The 20,102-nt window shown below is 44.0% G+C and overlaps 1 protein-coding gene across 6 annotated transcripts in view; it reads left to right on the top strand.

The window, feature by feature from the left end:
• The window catches only part of AUTS2 (activator of transcription and developmental regulator AUTS2), a 968,890-nt gene that overhangs the window by 446,678 nt on the left and 502,110 nt on the right, over positions 1–20,102 (top strand). For all 6 annotated transcript variants that reach the window (XM_054008222.1, XM_054008225.1, XM_054008223.1 and 3 more), the window contains one exon: positions 13,696–13,797. In XM_054008222.1, the coding sequence (XP_053864197.1) occupies positions 13,696–13,797 (102 nt within the window). The remainder of the gene's footprint in view (positions 1–13,695; positions 13,798–20,102) is intronic.

Raw genomic sequence — 20,102 nt, 5'->3', positions numbered from 1 at the left:
ATTCAGCAAGCACATGCTTAATTTTAAGTTAAGTTGAGACAGCTCAGTGGTTTGAGCATTGGCCTGCTAAATCCAGGCTTGTGAGTTCAATCCTTGAGGGGGCCACTTAGGGATCTGGGGCATAATCAGTACTTGGTCCTGCTAGTGAAGGCAGGGGGCTGGACTCGATGACCTTTCAAGGTCCCTTCCAGTTCTATGAAATAGTTATATCTTCATATATAGAGAGATAATATACAAGTATGTGCATAGTCTTATTCCATTCTTATTTTAGATAAACTTCAATGGAGCAGCTCACATACTTAGGTACTTGCTTGAAGACCTTGCTGAGTCAGGAACTTATCACCGATCAGGTGCAGCACAGAGAGCGGAAATATAAGTTTCCCCTCACGTTCCTGCCAGTGGGCCTCAAGAGGAGGCCCTCTCTTTTCAGGAGAGGATAGTTCAGTCACTTTTCTGTGCCTATTTAATTTTGGTGTCTACTGAGACTGCCATTTAGTGCTAATTGTGATTAAGTAAAATTTTCAAAAGCATCCAAGTGGCTTAGGAGCCAAAATCTCATCATCTTACCTTGGGACTTGAATAAAATTTTCACAAATGTCTGTCACCCCTGCTGGTGACATGTACATCTGCATTAGGGATTTGTCTGGGACTCATCAACCTACTCTACAGAGGCAAGCACACAGTTCTAAAGCCCTGGTGTCATTAGGCTTTATGACCCTGGCCTGTTTGTTTCTGTGCCATCATGTGATTAATTTTACCTCCCTAGATACTTGCATTCCTCCAGTAGCTTGTACATTTCACAGTCAACCAGAGACCAAGCTGTTTCTCCCTAGTGAGTGGTATGTCAGTCACTTCTTGCTAAATGGGATGGTATGTCTTTCTCTTCTCTTTTTAATATTTTATATAGCTGTAGATAGACACTCAGTAAAGGATTTGGGGTTTGCTCATTCTTTGCTGGATAATGCAGCCAAAAAGCTCAACACCTCTCCGAGATGTCAAATACGTCTGGAATAGGGTCTCTGGGAAAGTGGTACACCATCACTATAAATACTTAAAGGAAGGGATGATAAAACTCTAGTGAGAGAGAAGTACAGGATAGTCCTGGAAAATGGCAAATGCTCAGAAATAGGCCTTTCTTGTGTTCCATGTGTTGGTGAAATCTCTGCTATGTGGTGATCCTCTACACTTCTAAATTTTGCATGGCAGAGGACTATAAAGACACTCTTATGTGTGAATCCCCACAACCAACATGGAGAGAATGCATTGCTATTTATTGAATGTTCACACGCACCTATTAGAAGACCCTGTTCATGTTGCAATGAGCTTACAGTTGAGTTTGGGCGCGCACACAAGATAAACAGATAGCATGTCTATAGGCAAGATTACCAGCAGATGTAAACTGACATCGCTCTATTAACGCAGATACAGAACCCAAGTCTATATGGATATAGATACCTATAAAAACTACACACAACAATTAACAGTACACATGTGAGGTGCTAGAGTAAATTTGCATTATTTTTCATTGAGAGGCTTCTTGGAGGGACCGTGTTTGGTGAGGGATTTGAAGGAAGACAAGGAGTTTGGCACATAAGCAGAAGGAGAGGTGGAATAGAAAAAGGTTCAACACTGAGTGTGAGAGAAGTATTTAAAGGAGGAGAAAGATTCCGTCCTGATCCTCACAACTTTGGCTCCTTACAGATGGGTTGGACCTTAGTAATCTTTTTTTTTCTTGCCCTGCTGTCTGAGATTCTGTGACGTTTAGAAGCTGGTTGGAGATAGTGATGGGTATAATTGAGTGCTTTGCAAAATTGTAGTTGTAAAGGCCATATTTCTGCAAAGGGTCAGAAAGTCTTTTTTTTTTTCTTTTGCAATTCAGCTTTTAAAGTATACTGAAATATGCTTCATTTCTTACAATTGCCAACAGCTTTCTGTTTCATATCTTTATTTTAACAGGTGCCAGAGTACCGAACAAGTCTTTTACACTTTATATGTTGCATATAGTATATATGAGTCTAAGACTCCATTTTGAGGTGTTTATCCCAGGTTTAACTTTGATTTCTGTATAAACCATTACAGAAAAGAAAAAAAAAAACAAAAAAATGGGCTCCAGTCTCTGTGAACTTAGATAAAATAGAGCTACTTCAAAGCGTCTTTGCCTGGACATATACAAATACATATCAAACCAGATAATGAAGGAAAAAATGCAGAAGGAATGCATGCCAGCTCCTGTTGTTTGTTGTTATGGTTGTTTTTAAGGCAAGTGCACCATTTACCCTAGCTCCTGACTTCTGCTGCTGTCACTGTAAGAAGAACACAATCAGAACACTTAATTCACCTTTTTGACTTGGCTTCTCAGCATAACACTAGCAGAGAAAGAGACAAATTTTCTGCTGGTGTAAATAGATGCATCTCCATTGATTTCAATGGAGTTTTGCTCCCCAAACCTTACTTATCAAGTAAGAGCAACTCAGATCAGGCCAAAAGGGAACTGGAAATGACAGTTATTTTAAACTAGAAACATAGTCACTTCTGTATCCATTTGATATTGTTTTATAGCTATAGTGACAACCTCAATTATATCTACATACGTTATTGTGGGGATGGAGGAAGGAAAACTATTTGTATATACATAATCTTGTAATTTTTTCAGTAAAAGGAGTTTGGAGAGGGGGGAGAAACTACTTAAATAATACCCCAACAAAAATCAGGAATGGAACACAGTAAGAGATGAAATCTTCACTTGGATTATTAAATTGAATTTTGTGTATTTGTTTAAATAATCATTTTTTAAGCCCCTTGATCAATGGCTTTTGGAAACTTAGTTTTTCCTCCTCCTAGCACATGAAGATCAATCACCTCGGAGCATGTGGTGACACCACTGGCAGAAAATGTATTGGCAAAGCCTTTCAGGGCATCAAAAACGGCAACATTACAACCATCCACATGTGATGATTATGTTGAACCTGGTCTCCTGTTGTAACCAGACTGTTCCTGTTCTGACAGATGCTGATGAATAAATCATGAATCCACATTATGACCTTCCCAGCTATTCTCCTTATGATCAGAAGAAGAGGATTTTCACTTCCTGGCTAGGCTGGTGATCTAGTGGAGCTTGGGGGATCCAGTGGGGTTGGGTCCAAGTTTGAGCCTGGGAACTGTTGCTCATTCCCCTGGCTCACTTGAAATAAAGCCTCTTGGGATCCCAAATAGGAAAAAATACAATATAACTTCTTGAAGATGCCTGCGTGCTGCTTGTGACCAAAGCTCGCATGATCAGTGTCTTGCTTGAGCGTTGGCTGTTGCTGTGGGCCCCCAAAGAAGGGTGGAATGATGTCCTTGGATGTGGTGCTCACTATGGTTATGATCTCAATAAAAACACGCTGCTGTAGTGCATTTGGCTATATCTTTTGAGACCTGCTGGAAACATAAGGCAGGTGTGGAATGGACTTGTAATGGAAATTTACACTTGGAGACACTGGACACCAGTGCCCCATGAGCTTCATTGGCTGCATGCTGGCATCTGGGGTGGAATTCTAGGTATTCGTTCTTAACCCACACAGTACTAAATGGTTTGTGCTCCAGAGCCCTAAGAGACCGCCTTTTTCTCCCGCCTGAACTCAGCACCTGAGCTGCAGCTCCACAGGCCTAAATGGAAAGGGAACTGCCAGCTGGGTATTCTCTGTGAAGTTCCCTGACTATGGAACACACTTCCAGCCTCTTGATCAGCCAGAGCCAGATTTGTTATCTTGCGGATTTAGTGCAAGGCTGACCTGTTTTTTTGTTTACTTGCCAAGCATCTCGATTAGTGGCTCTTAAACTTTTGTATTGGTGACCCCTTTCACACAGCAATCCTATGAGTGTGACCCCCTTCTAAATTACTTTTTAAAAAATGTTTAACACTGTTATAAATGCTGGAGGCTAAGCGGGGTTTGGGGGTGGAGGCTGAGAGCTCACGACCCTCCCCCCCCCCGTGTAATAATGTCATGACTCCTTGAGGGGTCATGACCCCTAGTTTGAGAACCCCTGGTCTAGATGGCCTTGGGGGGTAGCATGTGGATTTATTTATTTATTTATTTATTTTGTATTACAGTAGCACACAGAGACCCAGACTTGTTTTATGTAGGGACAGATATTATTGTTGGCCTTTAACAAATAATAATAATCAGGATAAACTATTGCTAATTGAATGTATACATAACCATTTTATTCTACAGACAGTGCTCACCCAGCTAGAAGTTGGATCACAAAGAGTTTTGGATTCTCTTGTCCTTACGAAAGCTGTGTAAATAAAGAGTGACAGGCAGAAATGAGAGCCTAATTCCACTCCTTGCAGGAAGGTTGTTCAATCCCTTGGGAAGCAGGTGTCCTCTTCTAAGGCTCTGGTAAAGGCTTAGCATGCTGAGTGCACTATAATGGGTAGAAGTGTTGTTATTCCTAGTTTAAAAGTACAATGTAGTGAAATAATCCTTTAATTCCATATGATGCAGAAACTCAGGCACTTCGGAACTATACCATAGCCTAGATGTAGAGCTGCCAAATGGTATGGGGTGGCAATAAATGAACAAAAAATAGCTCAGAAGAGCAACATGAGGGTGGTTTTGACACATCCCATGAGCTCTGTGAAAAAGGCTTTCGCTTAATTCTCAGTAGATTTATTTACTTTGCTTTTTGTTACCTACTAACCAGCCATCCGCATTATGGATTTCTATAAAGTGGCATAGGCCCAGATTGTTAAAGCTATTTGGGTGGGGGTGGGGGGATGCTCAGTGCCACAACACCTACAGATTTGAGAGCCTAAATCTTTTTCATTTAGGCACTTAGGGGCCTAAATTCCATCAAGTCCATTTAGATTCACAAGTGCCTAAGTCCATTTTGGAAAAAGATATTTAGGCTCCAAAATTGATTCGGCACAGTGGCACTGAGCACTGCGATGCTTAAATACCTTTTAAAAACCTCTGCCTAAGGGAGCTAGCAGAATAGATTGGTGACTTCCTAGGATGTTGCTATCTGTTCTTTGGCACGCTCATTCTTTCTGCCTCCTCCCCTATCATGATTATCTCCATTGTCCTGCCCAGAGGCAAAGAAACCAACATGGACCCATGTTTTTATGAGTTTTCCCAAATAATATTTTATGGTTTGCCCTCTTGTGTCCATGCATCATTTCTGAGATGCCTGACTAATATAGTATCTACAGCCTATGCCTCTATAAATACCGTAAAGGCAGTGCAATTAGGTCAACTTCTGCCTTTAATGTATATCAACCTTTATCTTCAACATAGAAATCTAGTAGATAAATATACTGAATAATGCAGAGCTTAATTCTTTGTGGGTAATGTTGGGTATTTAGGTTGCTCTTTGACTCTCATGGATTTAAGTGCTCCATTATCTCATAGGTGTGCACACAACTTGCATTGATGTTCATGATGCTTGCATGCAAAAATCCCTTCATACCCAGAATCTCCTTTGTGTTTCTATGTCATCCAGCATTATCTGGAATCCATTCTTCTTCTGTTTCTCCAGCACTTATTACAGTGTCACTAAGAGAGAGTGGTTGTACATTTCTCTCCTTGTATTCATTTTGGAAACTATAGGTTTATTCAGAAACCTAGCAATTTTTGGTCAGTTTCTTTGTGATTTGACCGTGCGTTCAAACCTCAACTAATCTCTCTGTTTTTCTCTCATCTATTGATACAGTAACTAACTGACACTGTCAGACTGCCCTTGCTGAGAGCCAAACTCAATATCTCTATAACTCCCTGCATGCCCCTCAGTAGTTTCCGCTCTGCATGTTCCTCACACTAAGCTCCACAGTAGCTCATGTCTGTCTTATCATATTTCTGATTCTGCTGACATGCAGCTCAGTGCCTTTGACCAAACTTAAGTTCTCCTAAGATAGTATCTTTAGAATGTGCTGATGGGAACCTGGGGATAGGCTGGAGGGGACCAACAACAGGTGGGTGTCTTGGGTTGTGTGTTTTTTTTTTTTTCTTCTTCTTCATTTTAATGACATTTCCTCAAGTATTTTGTCTGAGGGTGCAGGCGTATTACTTGTATTACAGGGTCACTGTTCTGGGTACTGTACAGACGCAGAGTAAGAGATAGTCCTTTCTCCAAAGATCTTATAGTCTAAATAGTAGACCAGGCAGAAAAGGTGGGAGAAAAGATGTGATGGTATCCTCATTTGGCAGAGAGATGAGAGGCATGGACAATTTAAGGTCACCCAGGAAGTCTATATGATGTAGAAATTGAACCCAGATCTCCTGAGTCCCAGTCCAGGGCCTTAACCACAAGACCTCTCTCTCTTTTTTCTAATTTTTCTTCTCATTTATCTTTCTTTGATTACAAGTTATTTTTAATAGAAAAATGCAGGTACCTGGGGGAAAAAAATTAATATTTGACCTTCAGTACCAATCCCTTAGTTACTTACGACACTAAACATCACCAACGGGAAAGTTTTAAAACTGCAAATGTGTTTTCCAACATGTGATCCCCATGTTTCTCAACTTGGGCAAATAAAACTAGAGTACTCACTTTCACTTTGTGTGTATTCAGTCTCACTTTCTGGTCTCTGTACACTAGCACAATTCTGTATTACTTGGGTTTGTAACAGTGCAGGAGTACGATTAAATTGTGAAACCATCCCAAGTCCTCATTGCTGGCATTTTTGGATCGTGAAAGCATTTGTTAGATTTTGTGTAAACCCATATGGCCATATTCTGAAGCATGGCTAAGGAGCCAAAAGATGCTAGTTGCAAACCCTTGCCCGATCATTGTCCAGCTCAGCAGCAGGTTAGGTTCCCAGTGTAGTTTAGTCTGGAGGCTGTCACTGGCCTGCAGTGGGAATTATTGTAGAAGAGACTCACATAGGGGGCCCTTTTCCCTGGCTCGTCCCCTGCAGTAGATCCCAGGAGAGGAATGGTATAGGATCAATTGTCGTTCCTGTGCGCCACCTAACTATTGACTAGGCTGTTTTGTGCTAGCAGAGCAGTGATCCAAGCTTATCCAGAATGTATGAGTGGCGGATATAATAGGCCAGGAGAGGCTAAGCCTCCCGTGGCGCAGTCGCTGTCACCCTGCTGCCGGACACCCTGCCTCTTCCTGTCCATGCTCCACCCTGCCTCGCTGAGTCTCTCCACTCCACACACACACACACACACACACACACACACACACACACACACACACACACACACACACACAGAGGTCCCTGCCACTTGCTGTGTCCCTCCTCTCCTCTACCCCCGCAAGGCTCCCCACACCTGCCATGTCCCTCCTCTCCTCATCCCCCTCATGAGGCCCATGCTTGCTCTGTCCCTGGGGGCAGTTGAGGCCTTGTGGGGAAAAGATGGGAGGAAAGGAGGGACGGGGTGAGCGGCGGGGAGGGAAGGAGGGATGGGGTGAGCGGCGGGGAGGGAAGGAGGGACAGGGTGAGCGGAGGGGAGGAAAGGAGGGACGCGGTGAGCAGGGAGGGGGCGAAGCCTGGGGCAGAAGAAGCGGGACCAGGAACTAGCCCCCCCCCCCCCCCAAGGGGAAGGTTCACCCGCCACCCATGCCAGAATAGCTGAGGATCTAGCCTTTTATTTGCAGTCCTTTTTACTAGGATTATGTTACTGCAGTTTCTCTTTAACTTTGACCAGCTGAATCTGTGTGAATAGACTGTAGTGAGAGATTGCTTGTCCATTTAAACTGTCCTCACATGCATGGGTATGTGTAAGTTTAAGTGTCTTTAAAGAAGGTATTGGGCCAATTTTTCTTTTTTTTTTCAGTACAGTACAGTTTGATACTTTCTTATTCCTTTTTGGAATAAAAGGGAAACCCACAGCAGTCTGGCATGAGAAAATCTCTGCTTGGAAAAACAAAGGAAAATGGGGAGAAATGAGAAATCTTAACCTGGACTTGCTTCTGAGTTTGCTCTACAGTCTACACAATTCACTTTGTTCGTCCTGAGTTCTGGGCTCAGATATCTCGGCCATATCCTCTGACTTTCTGTAAATTGTGTCTGGAAAAATGACACCTGCTGGGCTTCTCTTCTCTCCCTGTAACTAGCTGGAACTCATCACCTAATGGGAGAACTATAAAAAGGAGCAGTGCTGCTAACTAATTCTTGAAAGCTGAGCACCAAATAAATCAAGTTTCTGCTGAGCCCTGCGGTGACGGGAGTTTGTTAGGTCTTCAGCAAGAGCAATGAAAACAATGATCAAAAATGTCCTGGCTGGGTACTAAAGACGGTTAACCAGCATAATTAGATCAGAATCCCAATGACTGAAGGACCTATTGACCATACAATCTGGCACAGAAAAAAGATGGCTTCCTGCAACAATGAAAACATGCTGCTGCTTTTATTACTGGGTTTATATTCACACAGTGTTTTGGGGGGTTATTTTAAGCTATTCTGTACATTTTCTTCTCTGTGAAGAGAACTAAGTGCAGGTGCTGAAAGAGGAAAGCTGCTGCTATAGTTAGAAGCTCCACTGATTAAATAGTGAGACAGGAAAATATTTATTAAATCAAATAGATACCGAAAACTCTGGTATAAAAATATGTGAAAAACTGCTGCTAAAAAAGAAATCTTCAAGCCTCAGTAACAGAGTTTTTCCACCACCGAGCAGCTGTTGACACAATACCGAGTCAGTGAAAGTAGATCTATTTTCCTGAGGGTGGTTGAATTTTAGAGCCGGGGCCATAACATTACAGTACATCTTGGTGATAGATAAGATCTATGAATTATATATGAAGGATTAGACCTCTTGAATTAGTTATGACCCCAAAACCAGATCCATTAGATCTGTCTGATAAGGCATTACGTTTGCAGTAACGTTCTGTTTAGCTGAGATTTTATGGCTTAGCCATGGTACGTACTTTAGTTAGGATAATACGTTATAAACATTTATCTCAGCTTTTTTCTTTTCCTTTTTTAAATTTTTCAGCTGCTAGAGCAGGGGTGGGCAAACTACGGCCCGTGGGCTGTTTTAAGCCATTTTAAGTTGGCCCGTGAGTTCCCGCTGGGGAGCAGGGTCTGGGGCCTGCCCCACTGCGGTGCTCTAGGCGGCGTGCCGGGTTAGGGGCCGCACCATGCAGTTCCCAGAAGCCGCAGCATGGCCCCGATCCAGGGTGCAGGGTTGGGGGGGCTGCATCATACGGCTCCCAGAAGCAGCAGCATGGCACCGCTCCGCTGCTCTAGCGGGGTCGGGGGCCGCTCCACACGAAGGGACATGCCGCTGCTTCTGGGAGCTGCTTGAGGTAAGCGCCACTCGGAGCCTGCACCCCTGAGCCTCTCCCCAAGCCCCAGACCCCCTCCCCAGATCCCCCTCCCACTCGCCAAACCCCTCAATCCCAGCCCGGAGCACCCTCCTGCATCCCAAACATCTCATCCCCAGCCCCACCCCCGAGCCCGCACCCCCAACCAGAGCCCTCACCCCCTCCCACACCTGAACCACAATTTTATGAGCATTCATGGCCCACCATACAATTTCTATTCCCCGATGTGGCGCTCAGGCCAAAGAGTTTGCCCACCCCCATGCTATAGGGACCCAAGAGCTTCCTTTTTTTAGCCAATGCAAAGAGATTGAGCATATGGTGAGGCAGGAACTGTGGATATTAGGGAGGTCTGACAGAGGTTCCGGAACATTCATCTCTTATGCGCATCCATCCTTGCTTCAGCTAGGTGTTTTTCCCACATTGATTGAGAGCATTTCCGGCCTCCGGAGCCCAGCTAGCTTGTCTTTAGAGGATATAGAATAATTTCTTCTTTGTAGATAGGGATTATGGAAAGTTTTTTTTCCCTAATTCTCCTTCTCCCCTCAGTCCCATAACCTCGGTCTGCACACACAGAGTCACGAGTCTGCACTGGGAGGCCACTGCTGTTCCTGACCCATTGAGTCTATGTTCCATTGTAAAGAGTGTGATGTGGAGTATCTCAACTGAGTGAAATCATGGTAGCTATGTGCATTTCCACTCCCTGAGGATCTGCCCCCAAAACTTTCTTACAGGTCTAGCAGTTTGGCTCATGAGGGGATACCATAGGCCTATTAAATGAATGCACACAAGCCACCCAATTGGTAGTGGGCTGTGGTACAAATAAGTGAGCGCTAGGTGACTGCTGAAAAGGTTCTGAATTTTCTACGATAAATGTGGATGCTGTGCTTTTATATTTTAAATAATCTGTGAATAGGTTTGCTGGGTATTCAGTTGGTGGCGCAGCGGGGCTAAGGCATGCTCCTTACCTGGCTCCGTGCAACTCCCGGGAAGCTGCCTGCATGTCTTTCCAGACTGGGGGCAGCCACAGTGGCTCTGCACGCTGCCCCCATCCCAAGTGCTGGCTCTGCAGCTCCTATTGGCTGGGAACCACAGTGGTAGGGTTACCATACGTCCTCTTTTTCCCGGACATGTCCGGCTTTTCGGCACTCAAACCCCTGTCCGGGGGGAATTGCCAAAAAGCCGAACGTGTCCAGGAAAATGGCGGCTCTGCTCCTCCCCTGACTCTTCAGCTCTGTTTAAGAGCCGAGCTGCCCGAGCGCTACCGGCTTCGGGCAGCCCCCTTGCCTCCGGACCCTGCGCCGCCAGAGCCCGGGAGGGGAAGTGCCCGGCTGGGGGCGCAGGGTCTGGAGGCAAGGGGGCTGCCCGAAGCCCAAGCGCTACCGGCTTCACGGTTTGCTGGGCAGCCTCCAGACCCTGCGCCCACGGCTGGGCGCTTCCCCTCCCGGGCTCCAGCTGCGCTGGGGAAGCGCCGGCTGGGGGCGCAGGGTCTGGGGGCTGCCCGGCAAACCGTGAAGCCGGTAGCGCTCGGGCAGCCCTTTCCGCGTGGCTGGGAGTGGGAGGGAGGAGGGGGCGGGGAAAGGGCGGAGTTGGGGCGGGTCTGAGGGTGGGGAAATGTGCAGGGCCAGGGCCTGTGGAGGGTCCTCTTTTTTTTTTATTTGTTAGATATGGTAACCCTACACAGTGGGCAGGGGCAGTGTGCAGAGCCCCCGTGGCCGCCCTTCCCCTTAGGAGCCAGAGGGACATGCTGGCCGTTTTCCCGGGAGCTGCCTGAGGTAAGCACCACCCAGAGCCCACACCCCTCACGTGCCCGTGCCCCAGCCCCAGCCCATACCCAAACTCCCTCCTGGAGCCTACACCCAAACTCCCTCCTGGAGCCTATACCCACCCCCCCAGCCTGGACCCACCCCAGAGCCCTCACCCCTTCCACACCCCAACCGTCTGTCCCAGCCCAGTGAAAATGAATGAGCGAGGGTGGGGGAGAGTGAGCGACAGGAGAAGGAGTGAGTGGGGGGCAGGGCCTTGGAGAAGGGGCATGACCTCAGGAAAGGGGCAGGGTAAGGGTATTAGATTTTCTGCAATTTGAAAGTTGGCAACCCTATCTGTGAAGAACTGTTTAAGAACAATGTCCAGCTCTAAAATAGCACCTTTCAGCTAAGGGTCTCAAAGCATTTTCAAAGGAGGTGAAGCATCATTATCCCCATTTAACAGTTGAGGAAATTTAAGGCACAGAGGTGAAGTGATTCATTTAAGATTACATACTAGGGCATTGACAGAGCTGGGCATTGGCATAGATAGATAGAGGGCCTTCCCCCTCTCTGCACCCCTCTCCCCGGTCCACCGGACTACCTTTCTTTTAGCAAGAGCAAAATACATTCTTCTAGTGTCTTGGGGTATGAGCTTCTTGATGTGCATACCTTTAAAGGAGTTTAAATAAATGTGTAAAAAACCAGTTGTCTCAGAATACAGCTGAAGAGAAGGTAAGATTGAAGGTGAGTTGCCTTCATAGCAGGAAATACAAGTTGCAGAGTGCCTACTTTTCCTTGCAGTTTATTCTTGACCAAATTGTGTGTGTGTGTGTGTGTGTGTGTGAGAGAGAGAGAGAGAGAGAGAGAGAGAGAGAGAGAGAGACACCATCTACTACTAGGACACAAGTTCCAAGATGCTTCATGCATTCAGGTGGTAAACCCATGAGGGGAGGGGAAGAGAGTAAGTGTGTGTGTGTGAGAGAGAGAGTGTGCATGTGTGTTGGGAAAAGCTTGCAGCTTGTTTTGTAGGGCAAATAGACCAGAAATAAAAAAGCAGAAGTGAATAAAGTAAAAGAATAAGGGCTTGGACTGGTTGACAAGATGTAGTTCTGTTAGGGTGACCAGATAGCAAATGTGAAAAATCGGGACATGGGGTGGGGGGTAATTGGAGCCTATATAAGAAAAAGACACAAAAATCAGGACTGTCCCTATAAAATCGGGACATCTGGTCACCCTAAGTTCTGTGAACTGAGACATTTTGGTTTCTGCTGCTGAAACTGATAGGGGCTGGAAGTGCTGTGGTTCTCAGCTCCTGTATGGACAAGACAGAACAGTAGTGTTTATGGTATACTCCAGAAAGTACAATGAAACAATGGAGAACTCCTTGGACAGATTTATAAATATTTGTGCTCAGAGGATAATTCCCAATAAAGAATGTATCCAAGGACTTTTGAAAATCCCATCTTTAGTTTTTGTTTTGCTATTCATGGAATACCTGTGAGCAGATCACAATTGCCTTGAATTTATTCATTAGTAGAAAGAATTAGATGAGTTGTTTTGCTAATTATTTATAGTTGATTCTGCATACTTCTATGCCAATATTTGGTATTCGTTCTTGAACTGTTGCAAGGTTTGGTATTCTGCATAGTATGATTCTGCATACTTCTATGCCAATATTTGGTATTCGTTCTTGAACTGTTGCAAGGTTGTGATTTGGTCTGATAAATCCCATAGTATTCTTCCTACATGCACTTCTGGTGCAAAATACTCTGATATGTTAATTTAAAATTCAGTTTCCATATATACACACGGCTTTGAAATTTGTCTTCTACAAATATTCATGCCAGTAGAACTCAGTCACACAAATGTTCACAGAAAATAATGCAAAAGGGCAGAAGCAAATTATTTCATAAAATCGAGCAAATGGTAGTGAAATGTAGATAAATAGAAACATGTTTTGTCAGTATTCACTCAGTTCTACTAATTATATCATGTTTAGACAGCAGTCTAGCTGCATTAATACTCTGAGTGTTTAACTTGTACAATCTACAACATCCAAAGGCAGTACGTGTTCTCAGACACACAGAAAGAATGGGGACTTTTTTAACCTCCAAGATTTATCATTTATAGATTCATTTGAAACACAAGAAAAATATGGAAGTTGATAAATAGATCATGTTGGTCTATGAATATATAGAACAGCCAAGAAGTTTTATGGAACTAAGTAAAGAATTTAGGCTCCAATCCTGCAAAACATCCCCATAGTGAAGATCATCACCTCCCTAAAGTGTCTTCAGTTGATCTTACTAAAGTAGGCATTGATGGTGCACATGCTTAGTCGGGGATGGTAACTTTATGAAAACAAGCAGTCTCAGTGGTGTGAGTAACTTTATTTATGTGGCTCAATGTTTTCAGGTTCAAAGACTTAAATTGTGAGTTCTTTGGGACGGGGACCTTGTCTGCTTGTATTTCAGCAGACTATGACACTCTAGACATTCATGTGCAATTGCGATGCCACCTGGAATAGGTCTGTGATTGTAAGAAACCTGTGGATGCTGAGGCTGGATCTTGCCCTTGTGGTACTACAGGTGCCACAGCAGTGGTGCTAAGGAGTAACATCAGAGAGGAAGAGTTGTCTGAGCCAATCTAAACTTCTGCTTTTTGTATGTGCTCTGTCTGTCTTCTGCAGCTCAAGCCAGGTCAGAACAGTTGCCGAGACAGTGACAGTGAAAGTGCAAGTGGAGAATCAAAAGGATTCCATCGGAGCAGCTCTCGGGAAAGACTCAGTGACGTAAGTAAAACTCCTGAGGCCAAATACTGCCCTGAGTTGCATCCTTTTTTTGAAGGGTGTAAATCAGGGCAGAATTTGGTCCCTGGGGGGCAATGTGCTGCTAAACTCCTCCTGCCCACCTCACTGGTGGGGTGTGGCTCTCCTGCCCCCTTGTGGGATGGACTCCTTCTAAATTCGGTGACAGTCTCTATTTGTGTGTAGGGGGTCACTCGCAGCCAGTTGAAAGAAACCAGTTGATTAATTTGTTACGTTGCAATGAACTAGACAGTTGTAGCCTCTATAATATTGGTAGGTTAGTATCTTAGACCACAGTGACCTGTGCCCAAGATTCGAGCTCCCGAACAACTACGATATCCGGATTAACAAGGTGAGAACCACCATGATAAATATCGATAGATTTGGAGACTCTGGGAGTACGTGAGAAAAATTGACCACAAAGTAATACACTCGCAAGTTGGTCAAATGTCCTTTTATTAACAATTTCATTAAGCAGATAAATGATGCCACAACTACTGCAAATACTCAGATAAAGACAAACCATACGTTGTCCAGCATCAGTGATTTCATACTCCCATCCCCTGGGGAAACATTGAAAGGAATAGGATAATTATCAGGTGGCCGTCCCTGATGGGTGTCTCCTAATATGCTTCCCTGGCTAGGTAACAGCTTTTATCCTGGTTTTCTTTTATGCCCACTACGCTCATGCATATGATGAGGGTGACATTCCCTCTTTCTTTATTTGCACTTCAACGCCCCATGAATTTTAGGGTGACCCATCTCTCATAGGCTATTCCCCTTGTTCCCATTAACATCTACATCAATGAGTTACCATAGCAACTTGAGGTTATTACAGAGTCACCTGAAATGTTACTGTCGGGCATCTTGTGGTATTAACTGGTACGTTGTGGCAGATTTTTCCCATTTAGTGCTGCATAGTTCCAGAGCATCAGCATTCAAACCCATCTTTTACTGTAATCTTAAAATTTACTGATACAGGATTCTGTCTCAGTTATGTAGTCATGCCAACTTGCTTGAGGCCTTTGTGGCTTTCTGTGGACAAGTTACATATCTCTCAGACCTAATGCCTACAGGCCTTGCATTAGTTTTATTTTACTTGCATACCTAATACACACTCATCAGTGATACATACTGATATTTTACCAGTGAAACTCAGATCTAATCTGTTACCCATAAATTGATTATGTATAATTAGCTACACAGTGAACTAGTTTGATAAGTACAGTAGGCTCTTACCCGGGATAGGAAGGGGGGGAATGTATTTACTGTAGCGAATGTCATACTTGCGAAAGGTGTTGAGGAACTGGGGAGACTCAAGTCATTTTTATTCACTGAACAGGTATAACATGGCGAACAGGTATAACATGCACAAGTTTTGCTTCCAGTGCTTGGCCAAATTTCCCACTGAAGGAGCCAGTACTAGTGGTGAGAGGGTATCTCCATGCAAAAAACAAAGCTTTCTTCCTCTCTCTGTTGCAGAGTATTAACCATTCACCGATTAAACTATGCATCAGTTATTCAACCAATGCCTAGAATGAGAGTAGACACATTCTGGGAACAAAATGGACCTTCTTTTGCTGTGATTAAATCATCTAGCCTGGGGGTGGATTTTTTTTAAAAATACAATGGCTCATCTATAGGACATTGGATGGGTCAGATCCTCAGCTGGTTTAATTCATCGTTTCACCAGACCCCCTCCATCTGAAGGTCTGGCCCTATATCTCTAGTGCATAATAAATGATACCCAAGACTCAGAAATAGGTAGATTTGGAAGACAGGTAACATAGGGTGGCTTGCACAGATGAGGTCAAGTTTAGCTGAAATGAAACTTTTTTAACCCATTTTCTTGGCAAATTTAAGCCTCAAGGTACAGAGCTAGTTGTGGCTGCCCTGTGCAGTACTGCCGGAATAGCCTGTTAAACTGCTGGTGTGACGCTGTGAAACCTTCTCCATCTTTCTCTCTCCTTTGCTCCATTATTTTAGGGGCCCACCCCTCCCTTAGACTCAACCTTCATGGATGGCCTCATGTTAGTTTTAAAGCCTGCCCTTTATAGCCATAGGGAAAGGCCGTTATCAGTGCAATAAAATACCATCAAAGGAGAGGAGATTGACTTCAGCAAGTAATTTGATATTTTCATTGATTTTACACTTGCATAACATCTTCTATGCGAGCCTTGCAATGTACTAAAGATGGGGACCCCAAGACCGAGACTTGCCGAATGCCTTACAGCCAGGGCTGGCTCCAGGGTTTTTGCCTCCCCAAACGGCGGGGGGGGGGGGAAAAGCCGCGATCGGTGGCAGCTCCACCGTGCTGCTTTCTTCTTCGGCGGCAGGTCCTTCCCTCTGAGAGGGACCCGCCGCTGAAGAGCCCGACGTGCCGCCCCTTCCCCTTGGCCGCCCCAAGCACCTGCTTGCTCAGCTGGTGCCTGGAGCCGGCCCTGCTCACAGCAAGTCAGTACCAGAGCTAGGAGTAGACCCCAGTGCTCCTGATTCCAGTTCCCTAGTTTTACATACATGCATCCTGTGTCCTCTGGCAATACATTGTCTTCAACCTCACAATGCAGATAATGGAAAGGAGGAGGGAAACATTTTTAGTTCCCCTTAGACACCCAAGAGATCACATGTGGATTACATTATCAGCGAGCGGGGATCTCGGCAATAATCTCATTAATATATTTTTTTATTTCTTTTGCCTAAGTTGATAGCAAGCCCTGTCACGCTTTGATAACATAACACAGTTGAAACATGCCTTTTCAAGAGACCCCTGGATCGCTGTCCAGTGCTGCCAGTTCAGCTAAGACTTAAGAAGCATGCATGGGATGGATATCTTGTTATCTGGGCCTGCAGTAGCCTGCAGCCTTTTTCGGATTCTTTCAGTTATGAAAAGTAAATATCATTGTACATTTCCTTCTCAGGCTACAGCAGAAACCTTGTTTTTTAAAAGATGGATTCCCAGATAACAGCTCTGATAGTTTCACTTCCAGCTCTGTGAGATCCCACCTTGAATTGCATTATTTCAAACAAACAAGGTTTGAGAGCTTAATAGTGTTGTTTAAAAATAATACATTTTTAAAAGGTGCAGGCTGTCTGACTGCATCTTATTTGCCAACACTGATTGTCCTGAAAAGAACAATAGATGAGACTAAGATCTCTTTTTCTCTCTCTCTCTGCAGAATTTTCTCTGACATAGGCACATTTCACCTGGGAAAAATACACACAGATTGTGTACTCAGTGGAAAATATGGGTAAAATTTAAAATATCTCATTGAGATTAGCCCACAGCTCAGAAAAGTAAATCTTGGACTCTCAACATGATGAATTTCTACTGTGGTAGTCATACAAGCTAGAACAGTAGGCATGGTTCCTGCATGAAGATGTATAATGAAGGGAATGCATATATTTTAGATGGATAATCCATTTTCAAATCTCCGGTTGTAAGTAAGCTGTTGATATAGAAATGTTAACTTCATGAGCTTTAATGAGAAGCCTGAGTGATAGCCCAGTGACAGACGCAGAAAGAGGGAGATGGTATAATTAATTACCAGTTGCAAACTCACTTGTCAGTGGCATCATTCCCTCTCCTGACAGATATCTTTCGACTATGCGTTTTACAAATGTGTCTACAATCCTTGGGTAACACAGACATTAAGTCAAAGTGTTTTTACAAGGGATCATTCCTTTGTAGCCTTGGTCAAAACCAAAAAGAAAATAATACTATGAAAAGACCATGTTAATCAGGAGACTTTTCTCATAATGAGTTTTGAAATAGCATCAGAAAGTAGGAAGTGGAATTGCTCCATGTTCTTGTCAAATACAGTGCAGTGAAACTGATTTCCATCACCTCTTTTTTCCATTTCTCCCCGCACCCCATTCCCCTTGAACTCTCTAAAAGAATTTAATTAACAGAAAACTTGACCTCTGGTCAATTAAGGAGAATGATTACCTGACAGCAACTGTTGGACAGTGAGCTGATAAATCTCATTGTTTGAGTTTGTAAACTGGTCTTCCACCTGCCCCCCCAACGCATACACGCGCACACTCTGTATTACTTCTTTTATAGTCTTTTTGGAATAACCGTTTACTTTCTGCTTTCTGGATAGAGCTAGCATTAGGGCCCTAAAGCAGTGAAATTGGAGACCTTCTTTTTATGTGTAGCTGGGAATATATAGGATGCTATAGTCATTTTAATCTCATCAAAATCTTGCCAGTAGTGGAATTCATTCTGTTAAGATTTTGCTTTAAGACAACATGGCAGTGCCTTCTCTTTTCCTCAGCCTGGAACTCTCTCAACTTTGATTTCCCTTTTTGAAATACTTGAGATCACCTTCCTTCCCTCAGTTGCCAGAGGAGGTAAGGGAATTCTTGATGGGGGGGCGGGGGGGAAATGAGCATATAGAAGCCAGCAGGCCTGGATGGTAAACATCCCAGAGTGTGAAGGGGATTAGCCAACAAGTCTACTATCCCACGGATTATTATTTCTGACAGAGTAGAAATGTCAACATACTGCAAAACTCCCCACAGAAGCTCGATCCTGAGCACTTTGGCTTCAATGCAGCAAAGCACTGAAGCAAATTTAAGCACGTGAACTTTAAGTATGTGAGTCGTCCCATTGAAGTCCATTCTTGTATCCTTCATGGTTCATCCAGCCCTAACTTTGATGCACACCGTACAAATGTGGATAGTGACAAATAGCGGAGGAGTTCTGGCATCTCTGATCTATGTGACTTGTTCTCTCTCACACACACAAGTTATAGATTGCTCTAGATTATGGGTAGCAATAGTAAAATCTGCTATTTTTCTCCTCCATGGTTTCAGGTAGGAGATGATCATTATGAGTAATAATGACTCACCAATGGCATCAAAATCACACTGTTTAGAACTCCAGTTTGATAACCGGATGAGAAACATCTGGTCCAGGAAAAAATAAACACCCTGTTCCATCTTTTACCCAACCCCTTCAACACTCTGCACACACAGAGCCTCTTCTGCTTCCGCAGATCTCATCACCGGAAAAGCACATAGCTTCTCTCTTGAGTGCCTCAGTTTCTTGTGCTTTCTGGCTGTGTTTCCAAGTGCATTGGGAACCCAAAGCCAGAGAGGAGATGATGCTGGCTACCAAGTGAAGGGAGACAAGCCTCATTGCCACTCAGGGAGATATGCTGAGGTCTCATTAAAGAGTGAAGGAGCCAGGCCCCAACAAAGTCAGCATGTTATCACCTGCCCCTCACCCTCCGCATCAGTTTCAGCTTCAGATATTAGGACATTTGCACTTCTCTGCCTCCAGCTTCTTCTACAATAATGTTCAGTCCAAAAAATCCAGAATGAGGGTTAGCCTTTGAGTTCTTGACTGTTTAACTCCTAGCATTTCCTCTCCTTCAGAATATTTTGTTTTCTTGGAGGTATCCAAATTGGAATAATACCAATTTGTGTGTATGTGTGCACACACGGGCGGGCGCACAAGAAGCTGATGGGCTGCATGCTGTCTTTCTTTTTTTGTCTGAGGCTAGGCGCTTAAATGCTTTGTTGCATTATGTTAATTTGGCAGTGCAATCAAATTCATGTCGTAATTAAAGCTGTCAGTTGGAAGGCAAGCCAATCGCCGAAAAAACACAGCATAACAAATGAAGTGAAATGATTCTGCGTGTAGCTATACAATGCTTCGCCAGGCATGAAATTAAATAAGTAATTTGATGTTGACATCAGAAATTGAAATGATACCCACTGTTCCTTCATTCAGTCAGACCTGCATAAACAATAGCCAGAACAAATATGTACAACACAGCCCTTCTCCCCACCCGGCTCCCCAAGTAATGCACAATATATATGCAAAATGGGTATAACTGTGCCTTCCAAGACCCGAAGGATGCAATTTTCTTTGGTACACAATAAACTGATACTTCCAAGAGCATTACTACTACTTTGCTCCTGGCCCCAAAGTTCTTTTCTTAAAATAAATAAATAAATAAATAAAAATGAAACAATTTATTTTAAACGAGAGCCTCTGCAAGACCTGTTACTCAGATTTTGCTCATGAGCTTCTGATGCAGGCTTCTCCTGATGGTTGTGTGACGATCGAATGGTATGTATCAATGTGGTATTTTGTACCGGGTGAAACGCGAAACCATTTTATCTAATATAGGCACTCTAAATGTAGGAGAAGTAATGCCAACCAGTGCAGGATCATGACTCCGCATGGGGCATGTCAAGATGCTGCCTGCATTCAACGGTTTGTACCAAGGCTGGGGACAGGGTAGCGTGATCATTTAGCTATTGAGAGATGTCAAAAA

This window comes from Malaclemys terrapin, chromosome 18, assembly GCF_027887155.1.
Source record: "Malaclemys terrapin pileata isolate rMalTer1 chromosome 18, rMalTer1.hap1, whole genome shotgun sequence".
Classification (NCBI taxonomy): Eukaryota; Metazoa; Chordata; order Testudines; family Emydidae; genus Malaclemys; species Malaclemys terrapin.
The sequence above is the reverse complement of the archived record's forward strand: the minus strand, read 5'-3'. Positions and strand labels throughout refer to the sequence as shown.